Genomic DNA, 24,808 nt, shown 5'->3' with positions numbered 1-24,808 from the left:
CCTGGGGGTGGGGGATTGTGGTCAGTGCAGGCTCAATGGGCTGAACGGCCTCCTTCTGCATTGTAGGGATTCTATGATTCTGTATATTTCCCTTTCCAAATTGTCATTGAGGCAGCGGTGGTGAACCATGTGGTGTAGATACACCCACTGTGCTGTTAGGAACGGAGTTTCAGGATTTTGACCTACTGACAGTGAAGGAATAAGAGATGTAGTAATCCAGACAAGCAATTGATGAAATATAAGGAAACACATCAATAAATATTTTATATCTGTCATGGGAAATTAAACAAAATAAGCAATGAACATCCCTATTCAACCCAATAAATTTACTCTTCTATATTTGCCACTCTGTTTTATTGGTATATTATGGTAGATTAGTGGTTTACAATTTTAACTTGTTACAGCACTTGCAATAGCAGGGCTTGAATTAATTCCCTGGTTATTACTAATGGTTATACCTGAAAACATAATAGCTGGCCTCACTGGGATTGTTGTCTATAGCCTCATTGATGTTGTCCAGTGCACTGGTTAAATTGCCGACGAGGGATTTGTTTACCGCTCGTGCCTTTGCCTCTTCAGCTCTGCTCGCCAGAGTGGCCAGTAGTGATAATGCCACCTCATTGGTTGGATCTAAAGCCAGGGCGCTACTGACATCTCGATAACAATTGGCTATCTGTTGACAAGAGAGAAGAAAAATCATATAAATTATGCAATTAAGCACAATTCGAAAGTACTGTGTTTAACAAACTCCACTTTCATGGCGAGTAGAGGGGGGTCATGTAAAAACAGGAACAGGCCATTCAGCCCCTTGAGCCTGTTCCATCTTTCAATGTGATCATGGTTTGATTTGCATCCTAACTCCATCCAGCCACATTTTATAATAGAATTCAGATTCGATTAAGACATCTGGATAAAATGTCAGGACGGAATTTTACTGGGGGATTTTGGGTCAACCAATTGAGAAAATTTCCACTTCTACAAAATAATCAGGGGCACAGATCAGCTCGATAGTCAATATCTTTTCCCAAAAGTAGTGGAGTCTAAAATAGAGGGCATTGGTTTAAGGTGAGAGGGGCGAGAACAAAAGTGTGTAGACGGGCAATTTTTTCACACGGAGGGTGGTGAGTGTCTGGAACAAACTACCAGAGGTAGTAGAAGACGCAGGTAAAATTTTGTCTTTTAAAAAGCATTTAGACAGTTTCATGGGTAAAATGGTTGTAGAGAGATATGGGCTAAATGTGGGCAACTGAGATTAGCTTAGGGACTTAAAAAAAAAGGGCGGCAAGGACAAGTTGCACCGAAGGGCCCGTTTCCATCCTGTAAACCTTTATGACTATATTAGTTCAAGTAAATGAACCTCTCGAGTAACTTTTGTGACAAGACCAGGTGTGGTGCTGGATTGGACATCAATAATAATTCTTTGAACAAATCAAATCAATGTTGATACGTTTGGGAACCCTGGCTCACCACAATCCTGGATTTCCAACCATTGTAGATATGGTCGCATCAGCAGCAGGACTTGGAACAGCGTTATTCCAGGTCCAGAGTAATGGAATAAGAGGACCTGTTTAAGGTTCTTCACTGAGACTGAGCAGTGCCAAGCTGTCATGAAGAAGGAAACCCTCACAAGTAAATTGAGCACATGAGCAATTCTCTGATTAATGCTTAGATCTACAGTTCAAAATCAGAACTGATCACAAACCAGTGGTAACTCTGTCAAACATGAAGGAAATTGCAAAGATGCCAGTTCCAATCCAGAGATTCAGGTTGAGGCTGATGGGATATGATGCGATGCTACAATGGAGTACGTGCAAGATAAATACCAAACTACGACTGACACTCTGTCATGGATACCCTTCAACTACCTAGACCATGAAGATAAAACTTTCATTGAGGAAGTTGAGGTCTTCATGAACATAACTCCTACATGCATTTTGGAAGGTCCAATGCATGTAGGAGTTACACAGTAAATGGTGGAACCGTAAGGAATATTGACAGGCAGAGAAATCTGGGGGTACATGTCCGCCAATCACTGAAAATGGCAACACAGGTGGAAAAGGTAGTCAAGAAGGCATACTGCATGCTTGCTTTCATCGGTCGGGACATTGATTATAATAATTTGCAGGTCATGCTGCAGCTGTACAGAACTTTAGCTGGGCTTCATTTAGAATATTGTTTACAATTCTGGTTGTCACATTACCAGGAGGATGTGAATGCTTTGGAGAGGGTACAGAAGAGGTTTACCAGGATGTTGCCTGATCTGGACGGTATTAGTTATGAGGAGAGGTTGGATAAATTCAGTTTGTTCGCACTGGAATGACAGAGATTGAGGGGTGACCTGATAGAGGTTTATAAGATTATGAGTGGCATGGACAGAGTGGATAGTCAGATGCTCTTTACCGAGGCTAGAAAAGTTAAGTTATAGGGAACATAGGTTTAAAGTATGTGGAGAAAAGTTGAGGAGATGTGTGAGGCAAGTTTTTTTACACAGAGAGTGGTGAATGTCTGCCCAGGGAGGTGGTGGGAGCAGGTGTGATAGCAGCATTTAAAGGACAACTAGATGAATATATGGATTAAGTTAAAGTTAAAGTTTATTTATTAGTCATACGTAAGGCTTACATTAACACTGCAATGAAGTTACTGTGAAATTCCCCTAGTCGCCACACTGTGGCACTTGTTTGGGTTGATGATGGGAATGGAAGGATATGAATTCCGTAAGTGCATACAGTTTTAGTTTAGACAGGCATCATGATTGGCGCAGGTTAGAGGGCCAAAGGGTCTGTTGCTGTGCTGCACTGATCTTTGTTCTATGTTCTTAGTACTTGCCAACAACAGAATTTCGAGAGGCTTGAAGGTGAGCTGAAGAATATTTGCAGATTTGAACACACTGCTTTGCTGGTTGTCTGCAGGATATTCCTAGTAACCCTGTCCTGAGGCAGTAATTTGAATAGCATTGCTACATTAGCATCATGGGTGACCTCTTGGTCTACAATGAGTGATTGGTGTTACCACGAGCTCTCAACCTGGAAGTCCTCTAGAGGATTCACCAAAGACTTTGTGGTACCAGCAAGTGTTGGCTGGGGTGCAACAGTCTGTATGTGGCCAGGTATCTCACGCTCTACTGAAGACATAGACCAGGATTTTACCAGTGCTCCCGCCCCGATTTTGACAGCAGACAAGGCTCGGAGAACAGCATTCTCCGTTGGCTTCAGATGGGATCGTATGAACTTGCTGGTAAGCTTCCTCCCATAGTCTCTAACTGTGCCATTCACAGACAGGGGCAGAAAGAGCTGCTTCTGCCTTTCACTTTTCCATCCAGATCATGGAAACACCTCAGTATGGAGCTACCCAAATTCAAAGGGAAAGTGTTTCTCACTGCTGCAAACTTTTCAAAAATTAATTTATAGGATGTTGGTGTCACTGGCTGGCCAGCATTTATTGCCCATCCCCAGTTACCCTTCAGTAGGTGGTGATGAGCTGTTTTCTTGAATTGCTGCTGTCCCTGAGATGTAGGTACACCTGCAGTGCTGTTAGGAAGGGAGTTCCAGGATTTTGGCCCAGCGACAGTGAAAGAACGGTGATACATTTTTACCATAGAACCCTACAGTGCAGAAAGAGGCCCTTCAGCCCATCGAGTCTGCACTGAGCACAATCCCCATATCCCTACATATTATACCGACTAATCCCTCTAACCTACGCATCCCTGGACACTAAGGGGCAATTTCTTAGCATGGCCAATCAACCTAACCCTGCACATCTTTGGACTGTGGGAGGAAACCGGAGTATCCGGAGGAAAGTCATCCAAGTCAGGATGATGAGTGAGTTGGAGGGGAATCTCCAGGTGGCGATGTTCCCATGAATCAGCTTGCTTAGTCCTTCTGGATGGTAATGGTCATGGTTTTGGAAGGTGCTGCCTGAGGAATCTTAGTAAGTTCCAGCAGTGCATCTTGCAGGTGGTGCACTGATCATCAATGATGGAAGGATTGAATGTAGATTGAATGTAGGGGGAGTCAGGGAGTGAGTTTCTTGTAGCAGGATTTCAAGCCTTTGACCTGCTATAGTATCCATAGTATTTATATGTCTAGTCCACTTCAATTTCTGGTCAATGGTAAGCCCCAGGATGTTGATAGTGGGGGATTCAGTGATGGTAATGCCATTGAATGTCAGGGGGTAATGTTAGATCCTGTCTTGTTGAAGATGGTCACTGCCTGGCACTGTGTGACACAAATGTTACTTGCCGGTTGTCAGTCCAAGTCTGAATATTGTCCAGGTCTTGCCTTGTTTGGATATGGAATGCTTCAGTGTCTGAGGAGTTGCAAATAATGCTGAACATTGTGCAGGCATCAGCAAACATCCCAACTTCTGACCTTATGATGGTAGAAGGTCATTGATGAAGCAACTGAAGATGATTGGCCCGAGGAACTCCTGTAACGACATCCTGGAGTTGAAATGATTGACCTCCAACAACTACAACTTCCTTTGTTCCAAGAGTGACTCCAACTAGCAGAGAGATTTCCCCCTGATTCTCATTGACTCCAGTTTTGCTAGGATTCTTGATGCCATATTCAGTCAAATGTTGTCTTGATATCAAGGGCAGACACTCTCACCTCACTTCTGGCATTTTGTCCATGTTTGAATCAAGGCTGTAATGAGGTCAGGAACTGAGTGACCCTGGTGGAAACCAAACCGAGTGTCTGTAAGTAGGTTATTGCTGAGCAAGTGCTGCTTGATAGCACTGTTGATGACCACTTCCATCATTTTACTGATGATACAAGGTAGCCTAATGGGACAGTAGTTGGCCAAGTTGGATTTGTCCTGTTTCTTGTGTGAGGACATACTTGAGCAATTTTCCACATTGCCAGGTAGGTGGCAGTGTTGTAGCTGTACTGGACCTCCAGAGGAGACTGAGATGATTCAGCCATTCGGCACTTCTGACTGATGATTGTTGTGACTGCTTTAGCCTTATCTTTTGCACAAATGAACTTGGCTCCTCCATCATGAGGTTGGGGATATTTGAGGAACGTCCTCCTCCAGTGAATTGTCTAATTGTCTCATTACCATTCATGGCCGGATGTGGCAGGACCGCAAAGAATAAAACCCCTGCTGGACAGAGGTGCAAAAAAGCTACATGGCCTCACCGCTAAAGGCGTTGTAAGCTCTTTGAAGAGGATGTTTTCCCACACATGGCATCCTGGACATTGTTGTCTCTTGGCAATGGGCCACAAGTCCCAAACCAGTGTTTCCAATCTTTGCGGCATCACATGAATTTGCTCATGTTACAAGTTACCCACAGACCCTCAGGCCAATGGAGAGGCTAAGGGGGGGATGGGGTACATATCAGTAAAGATCTACTCAGGTAAATGAAGACTTCAGCGAGTCCTGCTCAGTTACTGCTCTACACTATTGCAGAATGTTTCACCCCGTGCAAGCTTTATATGGGCCACAGGCTAAGAACCCAACTTCCTTTCCTTCCCCACAGGTTAATGCTAAATGTCAGAATTGAAGACCATGAGAAAAGGAAGAAGGTTACAGAGCAAACCAAGCCTGTACTTTCAACCAATGACCCAGCACCCATGACTGTTGCACTCCTGAAAAGGGAGAGTGGTGTGGATTAGAGACCAGCCGTAAGACGGTGCCATTATGGAGAAGCTCCAACAACCAAAATCACATCTGGTCCAGACAGAAATATGTATCATCTGAAGAGACAGGAGTGCCTGGATTTCAATGAACAGGAAACCATTAGCAGGATGGACTGCTTACCCTGATTCTCAGGAGGACTGCACATTTGCAGAATCGCTAACACGGGGACTGCACATTTGCAGAATCACTAACACGGGGACTGAACAGCTACATCACTAACACGAGGACTTCACATCTGCAGAATAACTAACATAGGGACTGCGTAGCTATAGAATCGCTAACACAGGGACTTCACATCTGCAGAATCACTAGCACAGAGACTCCATATCTACAGAATCACTAACATGGGGACTTCACATCAACAATCATCACTGACATGGGGAACAGGAGCAACAACTCTCAAGGAAGGAGTCCAGAGCAGAAGATCCTCAACAGACTCAAAAGGAAATCCAAAACGTATTCAGGGAGATAGGAGGAACCACCAAGGAAATTCTCCCCTTGAAAATACTAACTTTGGATGGGATGTGTAGGAGGATGTGTCGATAACAATGTAGGGAGAATGACCTTATGGGAGATGTTGACATGCCTTGAATAAAAACTACTGAGTATGTGTGTAAGGAACTATGATGTCATTCAGAGAGGGATGAGCGAGAAGAAGCTAAGAGAGGAGCTGTAGCTATGTCTTGAATTTCCATAGCCTTGTAAATGGTTAGTTATTTAAATAAAAATACTTTTAAGGAGAGATCTTTGACTTCAACAAGATCTTCTATTTGAGTGACACATAATGTCTTCTGAGACAACCCAACAGTAACAGATGGACCAGTTTTGGGGGTGAATAGAAAAAGCACATATTGAGACAGGTTTGTAAGCAGAAATGCTTGATACAAATTGTGGTTTTTAATGAAAAGCTGCATTGTACGTAATAAACCCAGAATCAACCTCTACAACTCCTTTCTGTAGAGAGGTGAGGTTAGAGACATAAAGGAGGGACCAAGAGTAATAATATAAAACATTCAGAAGTAGTGCACCACACTTACTTGGAAAAAGTGGTCATGCAGTCTTGCCCGAAGGATGTAGAGCTCAGGATTGGACTTCACCTTCTCAAGTTGATTGTTGATCAGTTGGAGACAATCTTCAAGTTTTCCCAATGCAATCAGGGTCTCAACACTGGAAAACCAAGGAGGTAACTTTCTACTCTGTTCAGTGAAATTATATGCATAAATGTATGTGTTTGCAATCTACGGACTGTTATATTTGCAAGATCCCCATTAATAGCTTGCTAACTGACACTAAGGGCGGCACAGTGGTTAGCACTGCTGCCTCACAGAGCCAGGAATCTGGGTTCGATTCCCAGCTTGGGTCACTTCTGTGTGGAGTTTGCACGTTCTCCTTGTGTCTGCGTGGATTTCCTGCAGGTGCTCCAGTTTCTTTCCACAGTCTGAAAGATGTGCTAGTTAGGAACATTGACCCAAACTGGAGCTGGAGTGTGGCGACTACGTGAATTTCACAGTAACTTCATTGCAGTGTTAATGTAAGCCTTACTTGTGACTACTAAATAATCTTTATTTTAACTTAAGGTCGAGGGTCACACTTGAGATACCAGAGGCTTGTCAATGCTCCTTTAATCGTATCTCAGCATAACACTGAAAGGTAGTGTTGGAAAAATTAAGGGGTAGAGTTCTGCCTAACCTCCGGCCATAGTTTGCAGATAAGGGGTAAACCTTTAGGACTGAGATGAGGAGAAATTTTTTTACCCAGAGAATGGTGAGTCTGTGAAATTCACTACCACAAAAAGTAGTTGAGGCCAAAACGTTCAAGAAGAAATTAGATATAGCTCTTGGGGCTAAAGGGATCAGGAGATTACATGGGTGGGGGGGTGGTGGGGTTGGTGGCGGTGGTGGAAGGAGAGGGAGGGAGGGATGGATCAAGATTTTGAATTTGATGACCAGCCATCATCAAAGTGAATGGTGGAATAGCCTGGAAGGGCTGAATGGCCTACTCCTGCTTCTACTTTCTATATCTATTCTTTCAGTCAAACAGTGGCCACAAATTAGCTGTCCTGCTCTATTTAAATTAGGCTTGCAGTTCTCCCCCTCTGTGCCACCTCATCACCGCTACCCAGCCAAATAGGCCATCTCCATGAAAATTGCAGCCTGTGCCTAAAGAACATCAGGCAGGCTTTGGGATCCAGAAGTAGTGCTAACATTGTTTTTTTCTACCCCAGTGGGAAAATCCTGGGCTAGTGTGTAGATTCTAGACTAAAATGTACGGTTTAGTAGTGATTATTCAATTTTTTTCTGAGGACCAGGCTGATTTGAGTTTAGGAGTAAATCACTGATAGAAGGACCATTTACCAGATATTGTGAATTTAAGTTCATACATTGATTTAAAGTGGGGGGATGTGATTCGAAGGGGGTACTGTCTGAAGGAGGGGTGTGATATCTCCGTTACAGGAACGATCCTTAGTGCAGAGCAGAGATCATGCAATAAAGTCTGAAAATTATGAATGCAGATAAGAGCCAGAATTTTGCTTCTAAAGGCTAGTAAATAAGTCACTAACCACGGATGTGACCTCTGCCTTCAATGCATGTACATGTATATTCCTGCAAAGTTCCTGCAGGAGGTACTCCAAAGCACCAGGTAAATTACTTCAATCCTCATTCACACAGAAGATAACTATTAACCCTTCATCTACAAAACCCTACCAGCACCACATTTCTCTATTTGATCATAGAAACTCTACAGTGCAGAAGGAGGCCATTCAGCCCATCGAGTCCGCACCGACAACAATTCCACCCAAGGTCCTATCCCCACAACCCCACATATTTACCCTGCCAATTCCTCTAGCCTACACATCTCGGGACATTAAGGCGCAACTTAGCATGGCCAATACACCTAATCTGCACATCTTTGGACTGTGGGAGAAAACCAGAGCACCTGGAGGAAAGCCACGCAGATACGGGGAGATTGTGCAGACTCCACACAGTCACCCAAGCTGTGGGGCACGGGTGCTAACCACTGTGCCACGGTTGATAAACTGTTCAATTGAAAATATGAAACAGTATTTTCTCCATACTGAATTCAATACTGAATTACTTCATATGTAAAACGACGATAGAGTAATGATTCACTGTGCTGGCTCGTGCTGATAAATGTGTTAAACTGGTCAGATTCTGTGCCACATCAGTATGACTATGGTAGTATTATCAATGTGCCTTAGGTGTTGGCACATTGCCTGCTTGCAATGATGCGTAAATACCTTGCCCGCTTGCAATGATGCGTAAATACCTTGGGTGGGATTTTACAGCCTCGAGGCCAGAAAGCCCCACCCGAGATCAATGGACCTTCCTACTGACTGCCCCCTGCCAGCTCTGATTCCTGTGGTGGGCAGGGTAGTAGTGTTCCGACGCTTGAGTACAGTTACTGGAGGAGAATGCAGATGATGAATCACCTTCGCATTTGATAATGTTGATTTTCAGGTCGCATCTCTGAAGCTTGCACAAAAACCAATAAAGCATCCGTATATAACTTCATTTCAAATAGACACTGGCCCTGCAGAACAAAATACAGTCAGAACCCAGCAATGCTGAAATCAAAACCCCGTTCAAGAACCTCATACGGTAAAGTGGGCAGCAAGTTCTAAATTTAGTTCGGTGTTTAGTTCATATGTGTAATGATGCACTTGCACAGACCAGGGACGGGATTCTCCAACCACACACACACCAAGGTCGGAAATTCCCACCCGAGCTCAACAGACCACTAAGTGGTCCAACAAAATTTTCTGCCTCTCCCGCTACGATACCTGCGGCAGCAGAGATGGGAGAATTTCAGCCTTCGTTTGTGAATACAAAAAGGATTTATTAATAAGGAGACAGCAACTCATGGTTGCATCCAGCCCCCAACATGACTCCTGTTCCAGAGGACCCCACTCCCCAGGGCGATTCTCCACCATTGGTTTCCCCCAAGTCAGGTGAGACCCTATTCTGCTGTGCTGCCTTTAAAGGGACAATCACCACAAATCTCCAAAATATGTTAATGTCTGACTGTTATTTTGGCCATACTAACACAAGGTAAAGTGAACAGTTTCAGAAGTTATACACTATCATTCCATCAGCCATGTAAATGGTTATTTTACTTGAAGATTTGGATTATTAATTTAAGATGCAACTTGTAATTTACTAAAGAGATTTGACACAGCTTGCAAGTTAATAAATTTGAAAATTAAAAGAAATATTCAGTTTCATGTAAATTGGGAGAGGGGAGTGTGCAGCGGGAGCTGGGTGTCCTTGTGCACCAGTCACCGAAGGTAAGCATGCAGGTGTAGCTGGCAGTAAAGAAGGCAAATGGCATGTTGGCTTTCATTGCAAGAGGTTTTGAGCACAGAAGCAGGGATGTGTTGTTGCAATTATACAGAACCTTGGTGAGGCCTCACCTAGAGTACTGTGTGCAGTTTTGGTCTCCTTTTCTGAGGAAGGATGTTCTTGCTCTCGAGGGAGTGCAGCGAAGGTTTACCAGGCTGATTCCAGGGATGGCGGGACTGATGTATGAGGAGAGATTGACAAGGTTAGGATTGTTTTTGCTGGAGTTCAGACGAATAGGGGGGACCTCATAGAGATTTACAAAATTCTAACAGGTCTAGACAGGATAGATGCAGGGAGGATGTTCCCAATAGTGAGGGAGTCCAAAACAAGGGATCACAGTCTGAGGATTCAGGGTAGACCATTTAGGCCGGAGGTGAGGAGACATTCATTCACCCAAAGAGTGGTGAGCCTGTGGAGTTCATTACCACAGGAAATAGTTGATGGCAAATGTTGAATGCCCCATTCAAGAGGCAGCTGCATATAGCACTTGGGGCAAATGGGATCAAAGGTTATAGGGAAAAAGCAGGATTAGGCTGTTGAGCTGGATGATCAGTCACAAGCTTAATGGATGGCGGAGCAGGCTCAAAGGGCCAAATGGCCTCTTCCTGTTCCTATCTTCTATGTTTCTATACTAACATGACAGAACAAGGGCATTCGAAGCAACAAGTCTGTACTCTGCATAACCACCTCCATCTTTCTTCACTTAACCCTATCAGTATGTCCTGCTATTTCTTTCCCTTTCACATCCTTATCTTAAATGCCAGTTATGGCAGCGATGGCCCTAGGCTGGTGAATGCTGCATGAATGGCGCCCCTTCATCTCAATGGGCCGCAAGATTGAAATCAGGCACGTTCACCAACCATGACCCCATGAATAAGATTAAATACATTTAATACATGCTGAACATTTCACAATGAGTTACAGAGAATGCTTAATCATATATATATTAATAGAACGCTCAATGATTTCAAATGGTAAAAACAAATGAAATATTTGCAATTTGGACACAGAAGGAGTGCACTGGTCTCACAGTCAATGTTGTGAGGAATCAGTATGCACTTCACTTTAACTTGCCCTTGCTTTACATTCGTATCCCCTCTGTTATATTGGTAAGAAAAAAACGACATGGAATGCGGCAACACTGCATGTGGACAACAGTCAACAAAATGTCTCATGGGTCACATTCAGAAGAAGTCCGGCAGTTTGCGCTGTCGATAGTAGTCATGAAGTCCAACGCTGGCATTTCCACATCACATTCAGAACCCAGATGGGTTGTATGGGAAGGCGATGACCTAGTGGTATTATCACTAGAGTATTAATTCAGAAACTCAACCAATGTTCTGGGAACCCAGGTTCGAATCCCACCATTTGAATTTGAATTCAATAAAAATTATCTGGAATTAAGAATCCACTGATGACCATGAAACCACTGTCGATTGTTGAAAAAACCCATCTGGTTCACTAATATCCTTCAGGAAAGGAAATCTGCCATCCTTACCTGGTCTGGCCATGTAACACCAGATCCACAGTAACGTGGTTGATTTTTAACTGCCCTCGGGCAACTAAAGATGGGCAATAAATGCTGGCCAGTCAGCAACACCCATGTCTCATGAATGAATATAATAAAAAAAGATTGTCCACTGCTGGTTTATGCTATTTGCCTCAATCATTCCATGTGATAGTGTGTTTCAAATTCTAATCACTGTCTGAATAAAGATGTTTCTCTTGAGTTCCTTATTAGAAGTCACACGTAAGATTAATAGAAACCTGAATAAGAATGGAAATAAAATGAAGATCAATGGATGCACCTGGATGTACAAGGTGTGCGCTATCTGTGACTGGATGTCTGTATCCGAAGGATCCAAAGTGCTGGCCATTCTGTAGTTGACAATAGAAGATTGGAAATCTCCGATATGGAAATATGCCTCAGCCCTTCTCAAATAAAACTCTTTCTGCAATGAGTAAGGGATTCAAAATCAGATTTCAAACTACAAACAGTAAATATCAATGCATAGATTCACAATAAATATGTTCAGTCATTAAGTAATCACCACTTTTATTACACGTTCACAATACAATGCAAATCAGTTGGTACATCCAATTGAATTGGTCACAGAATGCAGACATATATATCTGTAAAGCAATTTCATAAAATCATAGAATCCTACAGAGCAGAAGGAGGCCATTCAGCCCATCGAGTTTGCACCTACCACAATCCCACCCAGACCCTACCCAGTAACTCCACATATTTACCCTGCTAATCCCGCTGACACTAAGGGTCAATTTAGTCATGGCCAATCAACCTAACCTGCATATCTTTGGACTTTCTGAGGAAAGCAGAGCGCCCAGAGGAAACCCACACAGACACGGGGAGAGTGTGCAAACTCTGCACAGTCAGTGACCTGAGGCTGGAATCGAACTCAGGACCCTGGCACTGTAAGGCAGCAGTGCCAACCATTGTGCCGCCCACTCGTATTTCACTCATATTTCTTCTGATAATGTAAATTGTATTATCATAATGAAGTTTGCATTGTGTTATTAGTTTGTCTTTGTTGGAAGGTTTTGTATCTTTCCTTTTTGCAGAATAATTCCAGGAAGGGTGTGGCTGGATTATATAACTGTTAATCCAGTTATGTTAAAACAGCGTGCCCCCGGTTGATATATGTGTTGAAGAGGTTTGTATGTGACATAAGCAAAACATATACACAGAAAGATCTCCCAAAGAGTAAGGTCTTTATTTACCACCACCAGTAAAGTTTTATTCCCAGAGGATGGAGAAGTATTCTGAAATCTCATTTCGTTAGAACAAAGCACAAAGAAAATTACAGCACAGGATCAGGCCCTTCGGCCTCCAAGCCCGCATCGACCATGCTGCCTGACTGAACTAAAACCTCTACCCTTCCAGGGGCCATATCCCTCCGTTCCCAGAGTCACCACAACTCAGCTAAACATCTTCCCTTGAATAGCTCTTCCCTTTCATCTCAGATTCCATTGTTCTCAAACATCTCTTTGAATTAACCTTCTCAAAATGTAAATATCTTTCATGTTTTTCTATTTTGTCTGCACTTTCAGGTCAATAAAATTCAAATATCTTCCCTCTGTTTACTTGCAACCTTTGTAAGTTGTAAAAGTTCCTTGGCATTCCCGAATCCCCTTTGAAAACCCAAGTCCCTTTCCTTATGATGCAAATTTTGGATCCAACCTATTTACCTGTACTTCAAACACACCTTAACCTTACATTGCTAATGCATGATTCTAACACCTCTACCCTTTTATCTCTCAGTTCTCACTGACATACCATCTCTATTAACCTCCCCTTGTATAATTAATCATGGGCGGCATGGTGGCGCAATGGTTAGGACTGCAGCCTCACAGCGCCAAGGACCCGGGTTCGATTCCAGTCTTGAGTGACTGTGTGGAGTTTGCACATTCTCCCCATGCCTATATGGATTTCCTCTGGTTGAAGTGCTCCAGTTTCCTCCCACAGTCCAAAGCTGCAGGTTAGGTGGATTGGCCATGTTAAATTGCTCCTTGGTGTCCTAAGATGTGTCAGTTAGGGGAATTAGTGAGTTAGTATGTGAGGTTATGAGGATACGGCAAGGGTTGGGCCTGGGTAAGACACTGTTGGAAAGTCGGTGCAGACTCAATGCAGACACACCTTTTGCACTGTTCTGCATTCTCACAATCAATGGGAGAGCTGGTGGCAGAGATGATGGGCAAAATTCCCTCCTTCTTGTTGTAAATTTCTCAAATCTTAGTGTTTCCAAACCTCAAATATTTCTCCTGAGGGAGAATTATAGCTCAATAATTACTGAACAATCAAATTGGAATATAGTATTCAATTCTGGCCGCCATACTAGAAGGATGTGGCGGCTATGGGGAGGGTACAGAAAAAACTTACCAGGACGTAGCCTGGTATTGGGGGGGATGGGGGGGGGGGTGGCATTAGCTATGAGAAGAGGTGGAGAAACTTGGTTTGTTCTCACTGAAACTATGGAGGTTGATGGGTGACCTGATAGAAGTCTACAAGTTTATGAGGGGCATGGACAGAGTGGATAGTCAGAAGCTTTTTCCCAGGGTGGAAGAATCAATTACTAGGGGGCATAGGTTTAAGGTGCAAGGGGTGAGGTTTAAAGGAGATGTATGACAAGTTTTTTTTTACACAGAGGATGGTGGGTGCCTGGAACTCGCTTCTGGGAGAGGTAGTAGAAGCAGATACGATGGTAACCTTTAAGGAGCGTCTGGACAAATACATGAATAGGATGAGAATGGAGGGATATGGCCCCTGGAAGGGTAGAGGTTTTAGTTCAGTCAGGCAGCATGGTCGATGCGGGCTTGGAGGCCGAAGGGCTTGATCCTGTGCTGTAATTTTCTTTGTTCTTTGTTGTAACGAAGTGAGATTTCAGAATACTTCTCCATCCTCATTTGCACCATTCATCTCTGGATTACTGCTCTTTGTGAGCAATATTTTGCCTTCTCCTTCTCCCTACCTTACTTCACCATTCAGTCCCATTCTCAGCAGGGAACCATTGTGCCAAAGGAAATATTGATCCTTTGAGTCTGTCTCCTCCATACCAAACACATCCCAATCAAATACTGTCAGATTCAATTCTTATTTTAAGGAACCAAGTAATACAGACTCAACTTTTTTTTTCCTCTGGGAGTCTGTTATTTCTAATCTATAATTTAGTTTGAAGTCTGTTAGCTTTAAACCTGCATTATCTGGTATTGTCTTTGTAAGTTGTGTCAAATGGCCACCTAAATCAACATCCTCATTGCCTCAAGACATGGATCAAGTTCTCACCATAACCACTCCCCGCTGTCAAAAATAAAATATTCTTGCCGTAATGACTCAGGAAGCCTGACTGGAAAGGAACTTAGTTTATTATGGAATGCAAAGTAAAACCACAACCGTGGTGTACTCACACGGATCCCTGCCTGGGGCTACAGTTCAGCAGGCCCAGTTCTGGGCCTGTCTCATAAAAGGCTCAGGTAATGAGTTCTAGCTGGGCAGCCCACTCATTGCCTGTTACTAAGGGAACTCATACTCAATAAGCCCCAAAGCAAGATCAATCAGTGATTCTCCATGGATCTCGTGGGTATTATCATACTTACCATCTGGGGATTCAGAGCAATAGCTCGACTAAATGAAATCACAGCTTCCTCCAGTTTCCCACTCATAAGAAATTCCTCTCCTTCCTCACACCTGTTTAAACAAGATAAACTTGTGAAACGGATGTCCAATGTACAGGATTCTATCCATTCAGCACAACTGTCTATTGCTTTCCATTTGCAAAGAGTGAAACCTTCATTTAAACAGTGCCTGACACACTCTCAGAACATTCAACTAAATCTTTTGGAGTATAGTCAGTATTTATATGTAACTTCATAGAATTCCTTCAGTACAGAAGGAGGTCATTTGACCCATCAAGTCTGTACTGATCACATCCCACCCAGGCCCTATTCCCATAACCCTACACATAAAAACATAAGAACGTAAGAAATAGGAGCAGGAGTAGGCCATCTAGCCCTTCGAGCCTGCCCCGCCATTCAGTAAGATCATGGCTGATCTGAAGTGGATCAGTTCCACTTTCCCACATTCTCCCCATAACCCTTAATTCCCTTGTCTATCAGAAACCTATCTACCCGTGACTTAAATATATTCAACGAGGCAGCCTCCACCACTTCAACGGACAGAGAATTCCAGAGATTCACCACCCTTTGAGTGAAGAAGTTCCTCCTCAACTCCGTTCTAAACTGCTCCCCCCCCCCCTTATTTTGAGGCTGTGCCCTCTAGTTCTGTTTTCCTTTCTAAGCGGAAAGAATGTCTCTACCTCTACCCTATCTAGACCCTTCATTATCTTGTAAGTCTCTATAAGATCCCCCCTCAGCCTTCTAAACTCCAACGAGTACAGACCCAGTCTATTTAATCTCTCCTCATAAGCTAACCCCCTCATCTCCGGTATCAGCCTGGTGGACCTTCTACCCTGCTAAACCCCCTGACTCTAGGGTCAATTTTGCATGGCCAATCAATCTAATCCCAAATCTTTAGACTGTGGGAGGGAACCGGAACACCCGGAGAAAACCCACACAGACACAGGGAGAAAGTGCAAACTCCAAGCCGGAATTGAACCTGGGTCTCCGGTGCTGTGAAGCAGCAGTGCTAAACACTTTGCCACCATGCTGCCCTAACAAACTATGTATGCATAACAAAACATGTATACAGAAAGATCTCACAAAGAGTAGTGTCAACTAGGTACAACCATCTTCATCTCCCACCAACATGAAGTCAGAAATGGTATGTTCGCTGAGGACTAAACAGTGTTTAGTACCATTTGAGAATCCTCAGATACTGAAGCAATCTGTGCCCTCATGCAGCAACAGCTGGACAGTATTCAGGCATTAGCTGCTAAGTGATAAGTAATGTTCACATCTCACAAGTCCCGGATAATGACAATCTCTAACAACAGAAAACCTGACCATCTCCCCTTGATGTTCAACTACAGTACCATCACTGAATCCCCACCATCAACATCCTGGGGGCTACCAGTGAACAGAAACTGAACTGGGCTTACCATATAAATACTTTGGCTCCAACAGTGGGTCAAATACTGGGAATTCTGTAATGGGTTACTCACCTCCTGATTCCCCAAAGCCAATCTACAAGTCAGGAGTGTGATAGAATGTTCTCCAATTGGATGAGTGCACCTCCAATAAAATTCGAGAAACTCAACACCATTCAAGGCAAAGTTGTCCAGTTGAAAGACATCCCATCCACCATCTGAAACATTCATTCCCTCCACCACTGATGCACAGTAGCAGCAATGTGTATCATCTACAAGATGTACTGCAGCAATTCACCAACTTTCCTGGAACACCTTCCAAACCCACAACCTCTATCACCAAGAATGATAAAGTCTCAGTGACTGTAAGTTCCCCTCCAAATCATCACCATCCTGACATGGAATCGTATCACTGTTCCATCACTGTCAATGGGTCAATGTCCAGGAACTCCTTTCTTAACAACACTGTGGGTTCACCTGCACCACACGGACAATCGTGATTCAAGAAGGCAGTTCACCACCTCCTTCTCAAGGGCAATTAGGGATGGGTGGCAAATGCTGGCCTAGCCGGTGACACCCACATCCCATGAAAGAATAAAACAAAAAACAGTAAATGAGATGACTTCACTAAATAATCTGTATTTGATGGTGTTGACCGTTGCTTCCATGACACAAGTAAAAACATTCCTTCAATGAGTGTCATGAGATCGTTTGCAATCATCTGGTCAGGCAGAGAGAGGCTTTGTTAAACATCAGAAAGAGAAGCACCTCCAACAATACAGCATTCCTTCAATATTGCAAAGGAATCACAAGCTCACGTTTACAATGGAAGGCTCAAGGCAAGAGTACCACTACCAAGACGAGCTGACACAATTCACTGTTAAAATAGTACAACAATTTGTATTGGCTTCATCAGCTGCTTTAGACCTGATATTATTCTCCATTGTTTGACCATAAAAGATCAGATCTGTTCAACCTTCAGTTCTGGGGATGAAAGGGTTATGAGGAGAGATTATACAATTTGGGTTTGTACTTGCTGGTTTAGAAGGATGAGAGGGGATCTGAGCTAAGTATTTAAAATTCTAAAAGGGTTTGATAAAGTAAATGTAGACCAAATGCTTCTTCTCATGGGGCAATCTAGAACAAGAGATCACAGGTATAGGTTGAGAGGCAGTAGATTTAAAACTGAGGAAGAATTACTTCTCACAGAGGGTGGCGAATTTGTGGAATCGTCTGACCCATAGCGTGGTGGAGTCTGAATCGTTATATATTTTCAAGAAGGAGATAGATCTATCTCTGAATAAAAAATGGGTCAAAGGGATCCAGGGAATAGGTGGGGAGGTGGATTTGACACCAGGAAGAGATCAGCCATGTTCTAATTGAATGGCAGAGCAGGCTCAAAGGACTGAATTGCCATCTTCTGCTCCTAATTCCTATGTTCCTATGAGTTAGAATATTGGATTGGTCTGAAACACTTCCTTTACATCCAGTCCTTTCCTTACACTGTCACTTCCATTCAGTGGAGATTGTCCCCAGCATCATAGTATAGCATCACAGTATAGCATCATGGCCATAGAATGGGGGGATTAGCTCTGATTCTGTCACCCACTTCCTAAACTCAGCTTTACACAATTGTTGCCAAATGCCTCCATATAGAGGTGGGAAATAGCAGAGAAAACGGGAGAGGAAGATATCAGAAAGGAGAAGGAGGATGTGAAATGCCTTAAGAAAGACATTCACGATCCCATCAAAGACCCTGAAGTTAATTCAATCACACCCTAAATTACTTGCATCAAATAAATCAGGATGCCAAAGAACGCTGCAAAGCACATTTCTCTTGCTAATGTGAGTTCTTATATGAGATATTTCAGGACAACATAAAACCATAGAAAAGTTACAGGAGGCCATTTAGCCCATCTTGTCCACGCCAGCCCGAGGACACCCAGGTGACCTTCCTGCGCCCGGCCCATAGCCCTATAGCTTATAGCACTTAACACAAGTATTGATTTACTGTAACTTAGAGAATTTGGCATTCAAAGAGGTCCCATGTGTGATATACTTTTATGACACAGAATGAAGAATCTTGTGAATCTGGTATCCACATGTATTTGATAGTCAGAGAGGAATTTCCCAGAATATTTCCCCACTGTATTGTTAGAGGTTTTTGTTTGCTTCTCCCAAGGCTGGCTGGTGTGTGAGGAGTATTTGGCTTCAGACTGTCCAGTTACAATATATCTGATCAGTTTAGCCTCAACCGACCAGTCTTTTACTGTCTGTTATTTTCTGATGTTTATAAGGTCACATTAACAGAACTAAGGTGGAACTAAAGTCTGAAGTGGAGCCCTTCCTTCTCAAATGACATGTATCTTTAAGTGTGAGTGACATAAATGTGAATTCCCTGTAAGGACTCCATTTACTGCAATAAATTATAGTTCAATTCCACCATTTACCTTCTGGTAAAACATCACAAACGGCGAAACCACAAACAACAAACATACCGTATAATGGGAGTCGAGTAGATAGGTTCCAGGTCATCCTAAATTTTTTACACGTGGAAAGGATCAAAGGCAATTACAACTATTTTTTAAAAATAAATTTAAGGAGAAATTTCCTAGCAAATTGGCTGGTATTTTACGACTTTGCTCAGATGAGGCTCATAAAATCATGCCCGAGGCCAACTGAGAATTCCGTTCTGCGAGCCGTGCCCACCACCATACCAGGGCTGGCAAGGCGGTAAAATTCCAGCCGTGTAAAAGTTGTCATGTTTATAATACTTAACTTGAGAGTGGAGGTGAATTGTGACCAGGAATTAAATCACAGCTTTGACAAAGGGTCGTCTGGACTTGAAATGTCAGCTCTTTTCTCTCCTTATACACACTGTCAGACCTTCTGAGATTTTCAGGCATTCTCTCTTTTGGTTTCAGATTCAGCATCCCCAGTAATTTGCTTTTATTAAATCACAGCAATAAGGAACACCCACTGGGCATGTTCAAGTACATACATTTACTCAATTCTCAAGAACAGCTTCTTCCCTGCTGCCATCAGACTTTTCAATGGAACTATCTTGCATTAAGTTGATCTTTCTCTACACGCTAGCTATGACTGTAACACTACATCCTGCACTTTCTCATTTCCTTCTCTATGAATGGTATGCTTTGTCTGTACAGTGCACAAGAAACAATATTTTTCACTGTATGCCAATAAATGTGACAATAATGAATCAAATCAAATCAAATACAGGAAATACACCATGGATACCTGGACTGGAGTTTCCCAGCTATTACGTCCACTGCAATGACCGGAGATTTGTTGGAGTGCTAACTTTTCCGTTCTCGCTTGCAGTGGCAGTGGGGTGTGAATGCTGGAAAATTCCAGCCCTGTCATTCTGACTTCAATTAGGTGGCTTTTCTTTTATTTTTGGAATTTTCTGAAGATGGCTTCTATTTTGGCCCATAATGCGTGAACTAGTGAACATAGACTTTTGGAATAAGAACAGAAAACGCTGGTTAAACCCAACAGGTCTGACAGCATCTGTGGAGAAAGAAACAGAGTTAACCCTGAGTTCATAAGACAACTCTACAGAACTGAAGAGGGGGAGAAATGTAAGGAATGATACAGTTGGAGAGGCAGTTGGAGGAGGTGGGGCAGGAATAGGTCGCAGCAAAGGGAAGATTGACAAAGGTGTCACATGGACTTGAAATGTTAACTCTGTTACACTTTCCTCAGATGCTGTCGGACCTGCTGAGTGTATTCAGCATTTTCTGCTTTTATTTCAGGTTTCCAGCATCCGCAGTATTTTATTTGCATGGATAAGTGAATTTGTGAAAGAGTAAGTCATGAATCCTGGGACTTCATTGCAGCCAAACTAAAATATCACTAAGCAGAGAAACATATAAAATAAATCACAGCCTTTTGGGACATCCATTTCAACGACTGCACTCACCGTTCTTTAGCCCGATTGTTTATTATGTCCGAAAATTTGCAACTTTTCTCAACAAAGCCTTCCAGGTGAAAAATTCCACTGGATCCAAAAAGGTTTTGTCGTGCTTTCTCTGTGGCTGCTTCCAGTTGCTCCTCAGACAAAGCTGTGGAGAACACAGAAAAGCCTGACATGATGTCATCAATCTGTGGAATGAAAACACTTAATTGTTAAGAATCTTGGGTTAAATACAACATTGAAAGTGTACGTTTGTCCCGATCTTTGGTAATTGAAACAACTGACGAACCCTTTGGGTGTGTTTACTTAAAGACCAAATAATGGGCTTGCCAACAGATGCTTGTTCTGTAGGACGTTGCCAAAGCTTACAGGCCAGCGAAATCTCAGGGTTGCTTATTCATTTATTTATTTACTGAGTTATCTCATCTCAGAGTATTGGCAATGAGTTACATGTAACAATTGGGTTCAGAAAGGGGGGAAAGATAAAATCAGCCAAAGTTTCTGTTCCTGATCACTTTCCAGTGAATTGGCTGAATTCAAGAGGGTGTTAGCTGATTACTTGAATAGAAAACAATGCGCAGAGATATGGGGAGAAGGCAAGGGAAAGGCATTAAGCCGCAATACTCATTTGGAGAGCCAGTGCAGACACAATGGGTCAAATGGCCTCCTTCTGTAGCGTAACTAATTCGGGAAGCGTGTCTGTGAAGCAGTTAAGATACACTTACGCAGTTGTGATACTGCCAAAGGCAAAGAGTTTATCAGAACTCATTGTCCAGAATCACATGAAAATGGCAAATTAGCAACCCAGAAGGCGGCTGTTGGCACTCAGAACATTAGCCCAGTGCCAATTATAGGTGTTGCTTGAGGGGAGAAAAGAATGAAAGTGACTGGCATTGCTGGGCTGCTGTTCAACGCTTGGCAAAGATAAGCCTGATGTTTAATGCAGTGAGGGCTACGTGAAAGACTTTTAATGTATTCTGGATCAGTTCTGGACTAATCAAACCTATTTGTAGATTTGTTATGATCAAATGACTGCAAACAGAATTTCAGCGACATTCAGGTTGTGTTGTTTGGAAGTAACGCTGAAGCAAATACAAATCAAAAATGGTCATTTAATTTCAGGCAGCTGGAAATTTAAAAAAAATAATTTATTTATTTATAAAAATGTATTTTTAGGGTGGAGGTGAGGAGACATTTCTTCACCCAAAGAGTGATGAGCCTGTGGAATTCATTACCACGGGAAGTAGTTGATGCCAAAACATTGAACGTATTCAAGAGGCGGCTGGATATAGCACTTGGGGCGAATGGGATCAAAGGTTATGGGGAAAAAGGAGGATTAGGCTATTGAGTTGGACGATTAGCCATGATTGTGATGAATGCTGGAGCAGGCTTGAAGGGCCAAATTGCCTCCTCTTGCTCCCATCTTCTATGTTTCTAATCCGTTCGTAAAGTTTTAAATTTATTTATTAGTGTCACAAATAGGCTTACATTAACACTGCAACAAAGTTGCTGTGAAAATCCCCCAGTTGCCACAGTCCAGTGCCACTTTGAGTACACGGAGGGAGAATTTAGTATGGCTATTGTACCTAACCAGCACATCTTTCAGATTGTGGGAGGAAATCGGAGCACCCAGAGGAAACAAACGCAGACACAGGGAGAAGGTGCAGACTCCACACAGATGGTGACTCAAGCCAGGAATCGAACCCGGGTCCCAGGTGCTGTGAGGCAGCAGGGCTGACCATGTGTCACCATGCTGCCCAATCTACAAAGTCAATGGCAAGCCCTTAATCCATCTCCATGCTTGCTCCAAAAACCACTAAATCCAATTCATGGTCCCCACATGAGAGACATACAAGATCCAAGGTGAGAAGAAAAGACATTGCACCTGATCCTGAACTTGATCTTAGCCAAAAGGCCAGTGAGTTACAAATCATGTGGTTGATTTAAACTAGAACTGGTGACCATGTTGTGAAGTCATTTGCTTTTGTGTTCATTGGTTCATGACCAATAATATTACACAGATTGTTGGGTAAAACTTTATTTGCTAAACAGTTGAAAGCTTTTTCTTTACCTTCATCAAACACTGACTCTGATCTTTTGATGGGTTCTGCTCCTCAGCTTTCTCCATGCTTGTATTAGTCTCCATTAGGTTTTCTTCAACTTGTCCTTTTTGTTTTAAGACCAGAAAGGTGCAGGAATCAGCTATCACCTAACCTATAATAAAAAAAAAGCTACTGAAATGCTATTGTTTTCCAAAAACAGTTCCAAAAAGCATTTCTTGATTTCATTCCTGAATGGCCTAAGTTGAATTTCTGGTATGCCACCTTGAAATGCATTTCCCCACCTGTGGACATGTTCTCCCAGTGACTGAAATGGTAACTCTTTGGGCTCAAGTCTACAGGAGGATGCTGTTAGCTATGATGTCCAAATCTTTACCTCTGCAGAACTGTTGTAGGTGACAAGATGAGGTCATGTACCAGCTGACTCAAGAACTGCTTCTTCCCTGCTAACTTTTGATTGCAACTAGCTCGCATTAAGTTGATCTTTTTCTAAACCTTAGCTATAACTGTAACACTACGTTCTGCATTCTCTCCTTTCCTTCTCTATCTATGGTATGCTTTGTTTCTGTAGCGCGCAAGAAACAATACTTTTCATTGTATCCCAATACACGTAACAATAATAAATCAAACCAAATCAAAATCAAAGATTTTATTAAGTTACCTGTGATATCCACCTGTTGGATTGCAGCATTAGTTAGAAGCGTGGATTTATTTTAAAAACGGGTTTGTCAAATTTCATTTTCAAACTTATAAACAGTGGAAATATGAGATGAAATGTTGTGGTGTGCAACTGTCTTTTAAATACAGCAAAATAGATGATCTGGACACAAAATAGTTGCTCCAGTCCCAATATAAAAGTTTATGTATCAGTGTCACAAATAGGCTTACTGCAATGAAGTTACTGTGAAAATCCCCCAGTTGCCACACTCTGGTGCCTGTTTGGGTACGCTGAGGGAGAATTTGGCATGGCCAGTGCATCTAACCAGCATGAATTTGGAATGTGCGAGGAAACTGGAGCACATGGAAGAATCCATGCAGATATGGGGAGAACATGAAGATGCTGCACGGACAGCGACCCAAGCCGGGAATCGAACCCAGTCCTTGGTGCTGTGAGGCAGAAGTACTAATCACTGTGCCACCGAGATGTGTGGGTTAGGTAGATTGGCCATGCTGAATTGCCCTTTAGTTTCGGAGGATTAGCCAGGTAAATATGCAAGAGTACAGGCATAGGGCAGGATTGTTGTCATTGCAGGTTCGATGGACCAAATGGCCTCCTTCTGCACTGTAGAGGTTCGACTTTCATCAACATTTACAATGCACAACAGAAAGCATTTTTCTTGGTTGTATCACAGCTTGGTATGGTTCCTCTGTCCAAAGCCGCAAGGAATTACAAAAGGTCGTGAATGTAGCCCAATAAATCATGTAAACCAGCCTCCCATCCATTGACTCTGTCTACACTTCCTGCTGCCTTGGCAAAGCAGCCAGCATAATTAAGGACCACATGTGCTCCACATATTCTCTCTTCCACATTCTTCCGTTTGGAAAAAGATACAAAACTCTGAGATCATGTATCAACCAACCCAAGCACAGCTTCTTCCCTGCTGCCATCAGACCTTTGAATGGAGCCACCTTGCATTAAGTTGATGTTTCTCTAAACTCTAGCTATAACGGTAACATTACATTCTGCACTCTCTTGTTTCCTTCTCTATGAATGGTATGTTTTGTCTAAACAGTGCGCGAGAAACAATACTTTTCACTGTATGCTAATACATGTGACAATAATAAATCAAATCAAATCAGGTACCCAAAGAGAAAACACTGGAAAATCTCAGCTGTAACAGATAGTTACAGATGCTGCCAGACCTTCTGAGATTTTCCAGCGTTTTCTTTTTTAGTTTCAGATTCCAGCATCCGCAGTAATTTGCTTTGAAATCAATTCAGGTGACTAGACCCTGAAAAGTCCACTCGATGAAGGGACAGCACGCGAAAGCTCCTGATTCCAAATAACCCTGTTGAACTTTAACCTGGTGTTGTGTATCCTTATTCTTAAACTGTGAGCTCCCAGTCCTGGACTTCCCCAACAACGAGGACATTCTATAACGCAGACAACCTGTTGGTTTTCAGTAGAAAGGGAGCTGGGATAAATCAATGTTACTTTGTATCACTGACCCTTTGAAGCTCCCAGTTGCAGCTACATTGTTGCAGTAGCTTCAGCTACTTTGTGTTCACCAGCTCAGCGTCTTGTTA

The 24,808-nt window shown here is 42.8% G+C and overlaps 1 protein-coding gene across 3 annotated transcripts in view; it reads right to left on the bottom strand.

Moving 5' to 3' along the window:
- The window catches only part of LOC145358239 (tetratricopeptide repeat protein 16-like), a 54,354-nt gene extending 29,546 nt beyond the window's left edge, over positions 1 to 24,808 (bottom strand). Inside the window, exons 1-8 of one of the 3 annotated variants that reach the window (XM_080212081.1) lie at positions 24,731 to 24,808; positions 22,573 to 22,715; positions 20,508 to 20,689; positions 15,117 to 15,207; positions 11,810 to 11,953; positions 9,092 to 9,192; positions 6,678 to 6,807; positions 459 to 673 (exon numbers count right to left, since the gene is read on the bottom strand). In XM_080212081.1, the coding sequence (XP_080068207.1) occupies positions 459 to 673; positions 6,678 to 6,807; positions 9,092 to 9,192; positions 11,810 to 11,953; positions 15,117 to 15,207; positions 20,508 to 20,689; positions 22,573 to 22,647 (938 nt within the window). In that variant the 5' untranslated portion in view covers positions 22,648 to 22,715; positions 24,731 to 24,808. Of the gene's footprint in view, positions 1 to 458; positions 674 to 6,677; positions 6,808 to 9,091; positions 9,193 to 11,809; positions 11,954 to 15,116; positions 15,208 to 20,507; positions 20,690 to 22,572; positions 22,716 to 23,222; positions 23,296 to 24,730 lie in introns of those variants that run through there. The other 2 variants (XM_080212082.1, XM_080212083.1) reach the window with 2 other exon arrangements.

Source organism: Carcharhinus amblyrhynchos, chromosome 25, assembly GCF_965287045.1.
Source record: "Carcharhinus amblyrhynchos chromosome 25, sCarAmb.v2.hapA, whole genome shotgun sequence".
Lineage (NCBI taxonomy): Eukaryota > Metazoa > Chordata > Chondrichthyes > Carcharhiniformes > Carcharhinidae > Carcharhinus > Carcharhinus amblyrhynchos.
Note: the sequence above shows the minus strand (reverse complement) of the source record. Positions and strands in the feature narration are given on the sequence as shown.